The sequence below is a fragment of the Psammomys obesus genome, unplaced genomic scaffold (genome assembly GCF_907164565.1).
Source record: "Psammomys obesus unplaced genomic scaffold, mPsaObe1.curated_primary_1811, whole genome shotgun sequence".
Lineage (NCBI taxonomy): Eukaryota > Metazoa > Chordata > Mammalia > Rodentia > Muridae > Psammomys > Psammomys obesus.
Genome location: NW_026596158.1, coordinates 800348 through 815565, shown reverse-complemented (window position 1 = coordinate 815565; position 15218 = coordinate 800348). Strand labels below are relative to the sequence as shown.

Here is a 15218-nt window from a genome sequence, read left to right as displayed (position 1 = left end):
CCAAGACAGGGGAGACAGAGGAGTCTTTTAATAGAAAAACAAAAAAACAAAAAACAAAAGCACACGTGCAACAGTAACAACACAGTTCTTCCTGCTCCAGACAGCTCAGAGTTTCAGTTCTTCGCCTTGGGAGGCGGCCTGTGAGGACATCAAAGGGCATCAGGTAGGAAGCATCTGTGGCGTCCCAGCACGGGGAGCACAGGCTGCTTTGGCACTCACCTATACACGCCCACAACCACAGCGTGGTCCCGTTCGTAGGGCTCCAGTGTCAGCTGCTCCTGCGGCTTCATGTTCTCCTGCTGCATCTTCTTCACTTCAGACGCAAACACAGCTTCTGCTGAGGCCGTGGAGTCGATGCAGTTGGCCTGGAGACGAGAAGGGACTCAAGTCTGGGTATCATTTTAAGCTAAAAGTATGTTTCCGTTACAGATCTGGAGACCCAGGGTTGAGCAATTTTGTAACTTCATGAAGAGTTTTAAATTTTTTTAAAATTTCAGTTTATTTACATCCCAAGGGTGACCCCTCCCCAGAAGTTTTAATTTGTCTCGGGCTGGAAACAGGTTGTTCCATTTATCTACAGCAGTGTTTACATTTGTGACTTTTCCTCCCCATCTCACCAACAGCTGAAACCCACAACAAGCTGGCAGTTTTCAACATGGTGAAGATGCCTGGGAATTTTCTGTATTTCAAATCAAAATGTTTTGAAAAATGCACCTGTTGCAGTTCGTGTAGAACTCATTCTATACCACAATCTGTTCCAAATGTTTCATATGTATCAGTCTTTCAGCCCTAAAGAGAGCTAATAAACTGAGTCAAACAGGCTAAGTAGTATGCTCAGACACAAGAGATCAAGCACCCAGCCACTGTACAGTCCAGCCCCACACCTTAATGGAAATCACAAAGTGTCCTCCATTCCGTAGGAAGGTGTGGGCATTCAAGGCTACAATCCGGGTTTGATCTGGCTGGGCCACATCAGCGAAGATCACATCCACCATTGCTAAGGGAAAAGGCACAGAAGTTTCAAACAGAAGCCACCAGAGAACCCGCCAGAGCTTCCCATCACCACCAAGTTCCTGGGAGTGTCCTGCCTCCAGTCTTCCTCCCCACCACACACCCTCCCTCCAGAGCACCCCAAAGGCAGAACCGGAACCCAAAGTCACATGACCCATCCACTCCTCCCGTAAATCATAGTGGCCACCTACTCTGTGGCCAGCCCTGGGCTGGGCAAGGGGGACACAGATATGAGCTCGACCCGGACCCTGCCCACAAGATCCTCCTGAGTCTGGCAGAAGACAGACACATCATCAAAAAGACACAGGAGAAAGACTGGACATAGGCAGGGCTACCACATGACCAGAGGAGGGGCTGAGCGCCCCGACAAAATGCACAGGAGAAACCCAAACCAACCAACACCCCACAAAACCCAAATCAAACAAAAAAAGTGTAATGAAAGATGTTTTAAGGTAGTATAATGTAAAATAACAACAAATACACGATGTAATGAAAAACTTTAAGAATCTGGAAACGAAGATGGCAAGTACTGAGTACCTCTGGAGGAATTCAAGAGGCTCTCCAGTTTTATACTGGACCTTTGAGGTGTTTTTTAAAAAAACAAAGCCTTTGAGTCATAGTTGCTGTGCTCAGGGCGGGAATCTCATCAGATAATATAAGGGAAGGCAAGAGGCTTTGAAAAACAGACCAGGACAGTGTAAAAAAGTGTCATGTGTTAGGACTCCAGGAAGAGCAGAGGTGAGCCTGCTGTGCTCCACCTGCAGACCCTCACCTTCCTGCAGCCAGGAGGCCCCTGTGGGAAGCACACAGTGCTCACCCCAGCTTCCCTGGGTCCCCGAGCCCCTCACCGATAAGCATGCGGTACTTGTGTGGGTGCCGGGCATCTTCGATCACGGGGATGATGTTGGTCCTCTTCTTGGCCAAGTTGATGAGGTCACGGCCAGAGCGGTGGGAGAACTCAACTGCATAGACTAGACCATCCTACAATAAAGCCAACAGGGATGAGCTCTCCAGGACGGTTGCCAACACTGGGCCTGTGTGGCACACACAGCACATCCTCAGACCCTCAATCAAAACCCTACTTTGAATACCTGTCACTATGTCTGCAGTGGGGATGAATAAGTGGGTCTAGGGACGAGAAGTAACTTGCACGGTTATTCACAAGCAACAAGCTACAAGAACCTAATGTATCTGACCCGTGAGCCCCGGCTACCACACCAGCTAAAAATTCAGGCACCCAGGGAGAGATGAAGGAACAGAGCTACCAGCATTTGTAATAGGCCAGCACTCACAGGAAATGTTTAATTTTCAAAACAATCTTGTTCTCCACCGGGTTAACCGCTGGCTCGAGGAGCTCGGTTGCCTCGCTAGAGCCACACATGGTCAAATGCCTAAGTCCGAGTTTTGTTACTGTTGGTTTTTAGACCAGGTCTAAATATGTAGCTTAGGCTACGATTACAAAGGTGTGTGTTTTCACACCCAGCCAAGCACAGGGCTTTCACTCACCAGATAAAACAGCTTGTAATTCACTCAAGCAGCAAGAGGCTGTGAAGTGAGACACGCATGCTCTCTGCCCTGGGAAACTGAATTGCCAGAGAACACAAGCTCACCAGTAGAAACCAAGGGCTGGGATGTGACTTGCTGGCAGCCACCTGCCTCAAGAAGCCCGAGGTTCCACCCCCAATGCAGGCTGATGGTGGGGGAGCAGAACACTGGATTTGGGAGAAACAACGTTTGCTGTGTGTGTGAAAGCCAGAGGACATCAGGCACTTGAGCAGCTCTACATGTCCTTTTTGTTTGTTTTGACACAGGGTTTCTCTGTGTAGCCCTGGCTGTCCTGGATCTCCTCTGTAGATCAGGTTGTCCTCAAACTCAGAGATGTGCCCGCCTCTGCCTTCCAACTGCTGGGACTAAAGGCGAGTACCAGCTCCCTGCCACTCCCCAGTCCTATTTTTGAGACAAGGTGTGGAGCTATTAGACAAGCGGCTGCCGATCAACAAGCTCCAGAGACTGGCCTGTTGCTGCACTCCTAGTGCTGTTACCAGAAAGGCCCATCGCCACAGCTGGGCTTTTTTTCTCTTAATGGAGTCTGAGGATCAAAATCAGGTCCTCAGGATTGTGTGGCGAGCACTTTAATGACTGAGCCACTCCTTTCAGCCCTAGAACATAAATTTTTCAAGAAGGCAACCAAAATAGTTTGGCATGTACACTCCCAGCTCTGTGTTATTTTAACACTGGCTTACAATTCTTAAGGACCCAGGAACTCTGCTTCAAGCTGTCCCTCTCACAGAATAAATACTGTACCCAGCTCTATCTCTACTACAAAGTGCAGGGGAACGGCAGGCCAGTTCCCTCGACCTCCTGCCCACTCACCGGGCCGACAATATCAGACACGTGGGAGACGGTGGTGCCCGAGGCTGCGCCAAGGTACAGCACCTTGGCCCCAGGCTTGATGTGGATCTGGTCTACACCGCCCAGGATTGCTGCTGCCAGCTTGGAGCGGAAGGGGTTCCAGGCTCGGTATTCAATCTTGTCATCTCCCTCCTGAGCCAGGAGAGAAGGGACAATATCAGTGCTGGGTTCCTGTGCAGAACACCTGTAACCCGAGGACCCTCAAGAGAAATGGCGCATTCCAGTCACTGTGTAAGAACCCTCACGGAGGCTGCTGACTCGGGGAGGGAACAGCAGACAGAAAATGCAGTTCCAGGTGCTGGAGACAACAGTGAGCAGGACACAGACCCTGCCCTGAGAGATAAGTACCCACTGAGGAACGAAACACAAACTGGCACAGGAGATGGTGGCAGGCTGTAAAAACCAAGCCAGGAGAGTCACGTGAAACTGGAACAGAACAAGGAGGAAGTGGAAAGAAGGAAATGGACCAGGAAGGGCCGGGACACTTTTGAACCAGACCTGGAGGTGAAGAGGGAGGCACCCACTCCAGAAAGAGCACTCAGGCCCAGGAGAGGAGCAGGGAGACAAGGACGGGAAAGCAGGGCTGCGGTTCTGGGGACTGCTCTAAAGAGCAGGGTGGAGTGACAGAGCCTCCTCAAGGACTAGGCAGGGCCTGCCCAGCAACAGAGGACAAGGAACCAGTTCAGTGTAGAGCTTGGAGACAACAGGGCGGCCAGGAATTGGGAGGAGAGCTGGGAACTGCCGCAGCTCGGGCATGGAGTCTCAAGGGAGGAGGGCGCATGGCCTGACCTGCGCATGAAGACAACCCCCAGCTGTCATGTGTAAGACACAACAGGAAGACTAGGTCCAAGGTGACACTATCAGCTGGGGCCTGGTATTTTGAACAGGGGTCCAGGACTCACTGAAATAGAGACTCTCTTCTCTCCATACACAGACTCTCCAGGGACCAGATTCTTTGTGACAAGAGCATCCTCCTTTCCACGACAGATAAAGACGCCTGGTGAGGAGCGCAGAGCAGAGTGCAGCTGAGGACTCAGTGTGGCCATGGTTCACCTTCGACTATAGCTATGTCCCCGCCTGCCACAACTCACCTTCATGCCGGTGTGGTTCCACCATCACATTCTTCCCTGACTGGTTTCCTCTTTTGCCTCCCCGGCCACCACCTCGACCCCGGTTGCCCCCAGACTGGAAGCCTCCACCTGCAAGAGAGAGCTGCAGTAGGAGAGGGGGCCCCACCTCTTCCCTCCCTACACCCTTCGAGAACCTGCTCCAATCCCCCATGCCAACCTCACTCACCTCGTCCGCCTCCTCCTCCGCCTCCTCGGCCTCTGAAGCCACCACCTCCGCCTCGACCTCGGCCTCCACCAAAACCTCCCCGTCCACCGCCAAAGCCACCTCGGCCTCCTCGACCTCCTCCTCTACCGCCTCTGTCACCAAAGCCTCCTCTGCCACCAAAGCCACCACCACGGGGGCTGAAGCCTGTAGCAGAAACAAAAAAGGGATTAAGGCGATGGAGCTTATGATGTTAAACAAACTTACCCGATAGCCCCACAGAAGCGAGAAACCAGCCAAGCACACGCTGTGTGCTCCGGGACACCTCTATTGCAGCCAGTAACGCAGGCCGAACCCACCGTGTCCCATCAGCAGAATGAACACATAAGAGGAGGAACAGCAATCAACCATGATAATGACCCTCAGTTTGGTACAGCAGGGATGAACAAGCCAGAACCTCCCCTAAGCAAACAACAACAACAACAACAACAAAAAACCGATTTCCAGAAAACTAAACCCATCGACAAGTTTTCTTGAAACAGGGAATCCAGTACCCCAGACTAGCCATAAGTCACCATGCAGCTCCTGGTGGTCCTGCCTCCACCCCCCAAATGCTGTGTTTATGGGCCTGCACCGCTGAGACTAGCACCATATCCTTCTGATCATCAGCAAGGGGCCGCTAAAGGCAAAGCATGGTAGGCCATCTAACTGATGAGGGTGGGGTGATGCAGACACTCTGGCTTTCCTTGTGGGGCAGTAGATCCACACAGCTCATTTTACCCTTAGCATTAGTGAGCCCAGCACGCACACACGCTGGGTAGCTATGGCTCTCCTTGCCCTCACAGCATCTTCAAGACCTCTGGATAAAAGCCCTCCCAACCTCAACCCACGGCTCAGTTCAAGACTGTAACACCCCTCCCAGCCCAGCACAGGGGGAAAAAATAAGAAACTTCCCAAAATGTCCTTTTAAGGATGGACAATGGTCTAGATGGGCAGGTCAGAGCTCATCAGCAAAGCAGTGTGGGCTTAACCCCAGGTGTAGCAGCCCACACCTGTGACTCCAGCACTCCAGGCCATGGAGGCAGGAGGCAGCAGTGGGCTACAAGCCGAGACCTTGTTTCAGAAGGAAAAAGTCTGGGCTGCATCCGCAGCTCAGCAAATGTCCACTGGGTAGCAAACAGTGCATGGGACTGGACTTGATGCTGTTACTGAGTTTGATATTTAACTTTTCTATGATGGTTCCAAAAACTCATGTGTAGGGCACAAGAGTTGATCGGAAAGTACAGCTTGAAGATTGGCAATGGCTCAAAATAACCCCACTTGATGTACACTGTCAGTTATAAACCTGCTGAAGTTTTTGTCATGGCACCCTGTGACAAATTCAAACTTAAAAAAAAAAAAAAGGTTCACTGGTGCTCTGCCTGCACATGTATCTCCATGCGGGTGTCAGAGCCCCTGGTACAGAAGTCACAGACAGTTGCAGGCTGCCCTGTGGGTGCTGGGAACTGAACATGGTCCTCTGGTAACCACTGAGCCATCTCTCCAGCCTTCTTTTTTGAGACAATCTCACTATGTATCCCTGACTAGTCTGAGCTCCAAATGTAAGGCCAGGCTGGCCTCGAACTCAAGAGCTCCACCTGCCTCTGCCTCCCAAGTGCTGGGATTAAAGACCAGTAATTTTAGTGATATTTGAAACAGGAAAAACAACCTTTTCTTTTTGTTCACTTGTTTTTGTTCCTTTTATGACACTTCACTTAAGGGGCTGGCACTGTAACTCTAACATGCCTGAGTTCAACTCCCCAGAGTTCAAAACAATAAAACAAACCTGTGCAACCTGGTATCTACTTCTAACTTAATTTTTGAAGTTAACAGTTTCGTCTTCAAAACTCTCAAATATTCCCAAGCATGCTGTTTCCATCTTCCCCACTTTACCATCTCCAATAAAATCAGACTTCTTTTCTTCAGAGTCCCTGAGAAGGACATTTTCTTCTTGAGTTCCCTATAGGGCTCGGGTGTACAGCCAGCATGCAAGGACCTGCCCCCACCTGGCTTTTCTGACTTGAGGCTCTGCCTCCTCACCCGCAACAGCCAGCTTCGAAATCTCACCCACGAGCTATTCCCACTTTCTGGCTCCTGTCACTCCTGGGTCCCACTGCCCTCAAGCTCCTCGTGAAGTGGGAGGGAGGAGAGACAGGCCCCGCTCCCCCACCCTGCTCTCTCATCGTAGTACATTTAACACTGTCGCTCACTGGCCCCCACAATGATTTCCACGGTTACAACATTCCAGCACCATGCAGTCAATGTCTAATGATGACTTTATTTCGAGTCAGGGTCTCTGAACTTTGTAATGAGGATGAATCTGAATTTCTGATCCTCCTCCTACCTCTGAGTGCCAGAGGGCCACCATGCCCACCTCTCTGGGGCATAAGGGATTAAACCTATGGCTTCCTGCACGCCACATCCTCAATCCCCAAGGCCTAGGATCCCGCCTCACAGAGAAACCACTTGTTTTTATTCAGAAGAGAATGGTGTCCTGGTTCCTCCTCTCCTGTAGCTCATATAGGATGGCCATGCAAGCATCGCTCGGGCCCCTCAAGTGGGGAGGCTGCATGGCAATCAGTTATGAAATCAAATGACTCCGTATACACAAGAGTACTTAGAGAAGCCACTAGCCAGGGCTCTGAGTCTCGGCGTGGGGCTGACAGACAGAGGCCTGGCAAGCTGTGTGCATCTTCACAGGGCTCAGTGGGCAGGACCGTCAACTCTCAGTCCCAGATACCCAATATGTATCTTGATCCATTTCCGGTCCTGGAGTGTCTAGGAAAATGATCCAAAAGGTCTCACTACGCAACAAAACAAACTCCATGTCAACACACAGTGTGCTGTTTTAGAATCTGCTTCCCTCCAGCAGCCCTCCCACCTCAAAACCAGCAACTCCAGCACAGTGAGGTCTCACATGCAACCATTCCAGAGGCTGAGTTTTGAGGCCAGCCCAGCCTATCCAAGATCCCACCTCAAAACACAAACATAAAAACAACAAAGGGCCTTGTTTAAAAAAAGAAAATGCCCAGATTCTGCAGCACACCCCCGTTTAAAAATCTCCTGCAAAGCTGCTCCTGTCACGCAAGCCTCAAACTGTCTGAAGATTCGACTGCTGGAAACCTCTACAACCTCTATCATTTGACAGAGAAAGGGTGGAGGCAAGAGGATTCCTGGGAGGAAATCACAGATCACAGCATGCCTGCAGAACTGGTGACCTCTCCACCCTCCTTCAGCTGAGTCCCACACAGTCAACACGTCTGTGAGGAAGAGCATGGGCCACTATCTCCCGCATCGATTCTCATCTGTCCGCGGGGACATGTGTGCAAACACTAGACAAAAACCTGTAATAGTGAGAACTGATCTGTCCTTGGGCAATGGTGAAAAGCTCTCAGCATCACTACCGTGGCACAGTCTGGTGTCAAGTTCCTGATCTCCCTGCCTCGGCTTCCCAAGCGCTGGGATTGACAAGCACGTGCTGCCACAGCCCAGGCTAGCATATTACTAAGAAAAGCACTTATCCATTAGGAATCCAAGAGCGAAACGAGACCTTTCTACTGTCAAAGCCAGAACTCTCACCACCGTCCACCAAGCAGCCGGCTCCTCAGAAAAACGCGGGAAATGGCCGAATGCATGTACTCCAGGTCCGGCATGGTGGCACACGCCTCTAACCCCAGTACTCGGAGATCTCTGTGAGTTTGAGGACAGCCTGTCTACATAGCAAGTTCCAGGTCAGCCAGAGGTCACATGGTAAGACCCTCTCAAAAAAAAAAAAGAAAAAAAGAAAGAAAACCAAGCCTTCTCACTTCCATTCGCCGAAACCGCTAAGCTTCCCACGGCGGCAGCGTAGGGCTTCCCAGGTCCCCAGATCCCCAATCCTGCAGGTCTGGGGCCCCGCCCCTCCCGGAAGCGGCGGGGAGCGGAGGTCCTCGTTCACCCGGGGAAGCTGGGCCGGGGATCAAGGTAGCGGTGCGGGCGGATGACAGGGGGTGATGCCGGCAACAGCGAAGGCTTGGGGTGGGGACAGGGGCCCCGGCCTCAAGCCCGGGGCCGGCCCATCTGCGCCCAAGCGGATGGCCGACAGCCACGCTGCGAGCCCCCGCTCGGGGTCCGGGTCTGCAGGGCCGCGCCGGCGGTCGGACGCGGCGAGCCTGCAGGCCGGTCTGCGGGCCGCGCTCCGGCCCGGGCCCCCGCGTCCCCGAGCCGCCGCGGCCCCCGCCCTCCGCGCCTGGGCCCCCACTCCCGCTCGCACCGCGGCACCTACCCGGCTTCATGCCTGCGTCCTAGTCGCGCGGCCCCGGCAGTCTGCGGCGCCCCCGACTCCACGAGTCTCGGGCTTTCGCACGTGGGAAGGAGCGCATGCGCGCGGCGACGCACGGCGCGTGACGGAAGCGCGCGGCCCCGCCCCTCGCGCGCGCTCCTCCCACCCCCGGAAGTTGCCGTGAGCCTCCGCGCGCGCCTTGCTCTTGGCTGGAGGCCGACTCTGTTGCAAACGCGCTGCGGCTCTGCGCCGCAGGCATCGGGGGTTTTCTACTCAAACCGTGTCTTTCAAAATTAACTACTTTATTGATTATTCATTTATGTTTTTTATGCGCTCCGGCACTTTGCCTACATGCTTGCCTGTGTGAGGATGTCGCTTCCCCTGGAACTGCCACGGGAGTCCTGGAATTGAACCCAGGTCCTTCAGAAGAGCAGCCAGGCGTCTTGACCGCCGAGCCGTCTCTCCGGCGCAAACTGGGGTTTTTGTTTTTCTTCCGATTTGTTTTATTTTTTCAAAGATTTCTTTCTTTTTTTCTTTTCTTTCTTTCTTTTTTTTAATCCTTAGGCCATGGAGTTGCAGAAGAGCCAATATGAGTGTTTCAATACTAAGGGGCAGCACAGGAACGGCCGGGGCCCCAGAAGAAGCGTCCCAACAGCCTCATCGTACGGCACAGCCTTGCATGCAGCTGCGGGACCGTTGGTGCTCATCGCAGACTTTTTGTTGGGTTTTCAGGCAAAGTGTTTTCCCTCTGGCCTAGGTGAAGTGGCCGCTAAGGTCTACAGAGGCTTCCGATGGCAAAATGTCCATGTAAGCGGTTGGGAGTAGTCAGGGCTAGAATAGTGCCTTCTGGAGCAGGAGTTGTGTTTTAGCGTTGAGAGGTTGTAGCTTCCTGGAGGTATCCACGGAGCGTTCAAGAGCGGCCAGGCTGCCATGACAGCAGACCAGCTGGCTGCCAGGAGGGGGCCGCTTGGATGATAGTCCATTCAAAGCAGCCAAGCGCCAGGGGATGGCTGCATGGTTGTCCGGGTGACAAATCACCCTAGCCTCCAACTTTTTGTTTTGTTTTTAAGATAAAATAAGCGTTAAAGGGGATTCTTATAATAAAAGCCTATCGTAGACACTGACGATGCTTTTATGATTGCATTTAATGATTACAGAGGGCAGTCGACGGTGCTGGGTGTCTCTACCACTCTCTGCCTTACTCTCACTGAACCTGGAGCTAAGCTGATGGCCAGGAAGCCTCCCATCTCAGCTCTACCTCCCCAGTCTTGGGGTTACAGGCACACAGGGGACCACTTCAGGGTTTTTACATAGGTGCTAGGATTTGAACCCAGGTCTTCATGTGTGCTCAACAGGATTTCTTACCTGCTGAGACATCTCCCAAGCCCCCGTATTTCTAAGAAAAAAAAAAATCAAAATCTTTATTGATAAATAGTTTACACGGTGTTAATTTGCCCATTTATACAGTTCAATGACTTAGTGGGGCATATTCAGGAATTTTAGAGCATTTTTTTGAGAATTCAACATGCACGTGGTGTATTGTGCTCACATTCACACTTTTAACCTTTTAATCTTCCAACTCCCATTGACCCCTTTATTTCTCCCAACTAGCCCCCTCCTACTTTCATGTCATCTGTCTGTCTATCCATCCATCTACACACACACACACACACACACACACACACATACACCCATCCATCCATGCATCCATCTATCTGCCCACCCTCTATCTACCTACCTACCCACCTACGGTGGATCTTATTTAGGTAGCTGTGTGTGAGTCGGTGGTCACAACGTGTTTGTCAGACAGCGCCTCACAGCATTCCTCAGCATCACCCAGCTCTTACAGTCTTTCCAGCCCTCTTCCCCAGCAGAGCCTGGACCTTGGGGATGACAGAGATGTCTCATTTAGGACTCAACACTCAGCAGTCACTCACTCTCAGTGCTTTGACAAGTTATGAGTCTCTGAATTAGCTTTCGATACTGCAAATGGATGCTTCTCCATCCAGGGCCGAGAGTAGCACTGTTTTATGGGTTTAAGCACAATACTTAGATGTCCGCTTCACCCAAACAATGGTGGCCCCTGCCCCACCCACCTCTTCCGGGGCCTGTGATCTCAGCCAGTGGGCTTTTAACAAGGTTTAGAGTACCAGGCGTGACTTCCTTCCTACGGAGGAAACCTTAGCTCCAATCAGAAAGCAGTTAGTCGCCCCTGAGCAGCCATGCCGATCCTGCAGCAGCTGGGCACGGCTTGCCTGGTCAGCTGGGGTTGTAAGAGGCAGGACCCACAGCTGGGTTAAACAGCTGACACCGTGAAGCTAGCCAGCAGGAGGAAGCTTCAGGTCCAGGCTTGGTGTTTCTGTCCTGCAACCAACGTGTGTGGTGCCCTCAGCAATATGATTTTACCATCTGCCTCCGTGGACAACCACAAGAAATGGTCTGTACTGTCTGGAGGGCTTTGAAGACCTCCCTGACAAAAGACTCACAGGGAGGTGTCTCGTGCATGGCGCAGAGATTAAGGAGTGCCCGTGTAGAATGCTCTCGTACAAATGCTTTTAGTTTTTATCTTTAGTTGTAATGTTTTATAAATTATGTATTTTTAGATAGTTTCCTTATTTTTTTCATGTCTCCTCAGTTTCAGTTAAGTATCCCTCATACCCCCTCTGTTCCCCACCCCCTGGCCCGTCCCCATCTAACCCTCCCATACCTCATAGCCCTCCCTCTTTCATGTCACCTGTTTTCCTACCCAGATCCTTAGGCTCCCTTCCTCATCATGGTTCCTTTCTTGCTTCCTGACCTTTGCTGACTCTTATTACAGTTTGAGCACAGAACCTGAAAATTCGGATTGAAGGTTCACAAGTGAGAGAAAGCACATGGCATCTGTCTTTCTGTGCTCGGGTTACCTCAGTCTGATAGTTTTCAATTCCATAAATTTGTATATAACAAAGTATGGTAATTTTAGTATATATGGTCACTAATTTTATGTCAACTTGACACAAACTATAGAGAGCTGAGAGGAGGGAACTTTCACTCCCCATAAGTCAAGCCGGTAAGGTTAATTAATTAGTGGTTGATGGGGGATGGCTCCGCCCACTGTGGGTGGAGCCATCCCTGGGCTGCTGGCCCAGGGTTCTATAAGAAAGCAGGCTGAGCAAGCCATGGGGAGCAAGCCAGTGAGCAGCGCCCTCTATGGCCTCCCTGTCAGCTCCTGCCTCCAGGTTCCTGCTGTGCTTGAGTTCCTGCCCTCACTGCTTTGGAGGTGAACAGTGCTATGGAAGTGCTAGTAAAATAAACCTTTCTCCCCAAGTTGCTTTTGGACTTGGTGTTTCATCCCAGCAATAAAAACTCTAACAAGACAGGATAAATGTGGCTCTCATGTGCTTATAAAACAGTAACTACGGAGATTGAATACTTGAATGTTTTTTTTTTTCTGCTGTAATTCCTTAGCATATAAATACCAAGTTGGTGTATCTCTGGGTTTTATTGTATTAGAAAGTTTTACTTTAATTTTTTTGACAGGGTGTCACTATGCAGACCAGGCTGGCCTCAAACTCACAAAGATATACCTACTTCTGCCTCCCTAGTGTTGGGATTAAAGGTGAGTATTACCACGCCTGGCTACATTTGTTTTGTTTTTAGGGTTTCTCTGTGTAGCCCTGGCTGTCCTGGAACTCTGTAGACCAAGCTGGCCTGGAACTCACAGAGATCCACCTGCCTCTGCCTCTGCCTCCTAGGTGCTGGGATTCATTTTTTTTTTAATTAAAAAGTTAACTAAGGTCTGAACTTGGCAAGTAGTATGCAAAAGTTGGCTGGGTGGCTCTGCCTGTGAAGGCCTGAAGGGGTCACAGACAGCAGCTGAGATCTGGCGCACGTGTCCAGGTAGGGGTCCCTGTGGAGAGGTCACTGGCAAAGGGCAGCCTCAGCCGCAGTGGAGACCCAGGGGAGATGCCAAGACTGTGCGGTACCAGCCCAAGCCTAAGCCAAGCTGTGTGCTGAGGACACAGCCTTCCAACTGCGGTTTTGCTTTTGTTTTGTTTTTGTTTTTCTCTTGGAGTAAGAAATTATGAAACTGTTTTCCATATTTTAGGAGCCACGCTTTTGGTTTCTTCTTCTTTTTCTGTTTTTGTTTTGTTTTGTTTTTGTTTTTTTTTAAGAATTTTAACCCCTTCCAGCCCCTCCCTTTCTTCTCAGCATGCCCCTTTTCAACTTCATTTCTTTTTTTCTTTTTCTTCATAACTCACTAAGTCCTATGGCGTCCTATGGCAGCCTATGGAGTGGGCCATGGCAAAACTACTCAAAAAATAATGAGATTTTCCCTCTCTCAGAATCTGAACACCACCGATAGCACCTTGGTGTGGAGTGGGGGGGTCATCTACACCGTCCACGCCAGGACGCTGGCTTTGGCACGGCCGAGTGACAGCAGGGCCTTGTCCAGGAGACGGCCTTCCCAGCACGCCTCCCCTCCCCCGCTCCTGCGTTCTTCCTGCCTCCTGTGCTGTGATGTACTCAGCCTTGGTGGAGGTGGTGGGGTTGATGCAGGGCTGAGCATCTGTTAAAGAGACCTTGGACTTTTATAGTACTGAAAAATTTCAAGACGTAGACGTTTGACTGTGTTTTAAATTGTGATATTAACATAAAGAATTTGGGGGACAAGGAATTGAATGGTTATGCTTAAAGTGATGTGTTTGTCTGTCCAGTTGATAAGGGATGGGGTGGCCCAGAAGAGCCCACTGTGGCTGGTGCCATTCCTAGGCAGGTGAGCCTTGGCTGAATAAGAAACCTAGCTAAGAACGAGCCTGCAAAGGAGCCAGCAAGTGCGCCTCCATTTTTTCTACTTCAATGTCTCCACTGAGTTTCTGAGTTCCCTCAAGAGTTGATTGTAACCTGTAAAACGAAATAAGTCCTTTCCTCTCCCAAACTGCCTTGGTGATGGTCTTTGACACAGCAACAGAATGAGGCTGGAACATGAGATTAGACCCTCAGTCTCCGGCTGCCTTCACCCCACCTTTCTCTCTGCCTCCTGGCCACGAAGGTGACTGAAAGCCGAGAGGCTGTGATCTCACTGTTGTCATTCTCCGAGTTATGTCTGCTTTCCTTGTGACCTCAACTTGCCCCCAAACTACAGTCCAGTCCCAATCTCAGCTTGGTGTATCCCATTTTCTGCGGATCACCTCCTATCTCTTCACCTTACTCCTCCTCGAGTGCCGTTGTCCCAACCACTGTCACACCCATGGATCCACTAAACTGCTCACCTCTTCATCACACCCTTGCCCGCTTGTGAAAACCATGCCCCCAATCACACAGCTCCACTCAGCCTTAAACTGTAAAACCGACTCCGGCTCTCCAACTACCCCGCCTCACCATCCTGAAAGTTGAATGTAGAAGACTGGCTGCTTCATAATAATAAAATAAAACTTACATGTGCTATAGTCACCGTTGTACTGTTTCTTGGACCCATTCTAATCACATCTTTCCCTCCGTCATTCCACCAGATCCTCAGTAAGGACTCGAACCATGCTGTCATCTTAGTCTGACCCTGAACATGCTATAACATGAACTTACTATGCTCTGTAAACTTGCCTGTCCAAACCCTGTGTTCTCTGTGTGGCTGGAAGGGGAATGCCTCCCATGAGGGCAAGTATTTGTACACCTGGTTCCCAGCAGGTGGTGCTCGTGAGATTTGTCGGAGGAAGTGCCTATCCAGGGTGGGTTCTGAGAGAGAGCTTAGCCTAGCTTCCTGTTTCCCCTCTGCTTCTGTTGGCAGTTGTCATGTGGTCTCTCAGCTTGCTGCTCCAGCCACCTATCTCTGTGATTCTTCCGTTATGGACCTCTCCCCTGGAGCCATGAGCCCAAAAAAAGTCCTTTTGCTATAAGTTGCTCGTGGTCATGGTGTTTCATCACAACAAAAGGGCGTCATGGTGGGGTAGGTGGTTTTTCCCTTCATGAAAAGAAAATTGTCTGAGAGTGAGGTTGAGGGCTGGGCGGTGATGGCGCAAAAAGGAAAGCAACCGATTTACCTTCCAGATTTTTCTGGTTGAGGGATTCCTACAGTAGTCCTAATTGTAAGCCCGTGAGAAAACACTAGCCTTCCTTCTATTTAGAGTTGACTTACCCAGGTCAGAGAGACGTGGCAACACGCCGGCTTATAAACGGTTAACCAGAGTCTGCTTGTCTTTCTCTGTCCACCTCTTCCCCCTTCCGGTCACTCACCACTTCATCCATC

General features: G+C 50.8%; 1 protein-coding gene across 1 annotated transcript; it reads right to left on the bottom strand.

Moving 5' to 3' along the window:
• Positions 1 to 6: 6 nt before the first annotated feature.
• Positions 7 to 9098, bottom strand: Fbl (fibrillarin). Its single transcript, XM_055594999.1, has 9 exons — positions 8999 to 9098; positions 4720 to 4902; positions 4515 to 4622; positions 4326 to 4420; positions 3385 to 3555; positions 1860 to 1992; positions 885 to 997; positions 220 to 365; positions 7 to 138 (listed from the first exon to the last, which is right to left on the bottom strand). The coding sequence occupies exons 1-9, from the start codon at positions 9006 to 9008 to the stop codon at positions 114 to 116; spliced, it is 984 nt and encodes a 327-aa protein (XP_055450974.1). The 5' UTR covers positions 9009 to 9098; the 3' UTR covers positions 7 to 113.
• Between the last annotated feature and the right edge of the window lie 6120 nt (positions 9099 to 15218).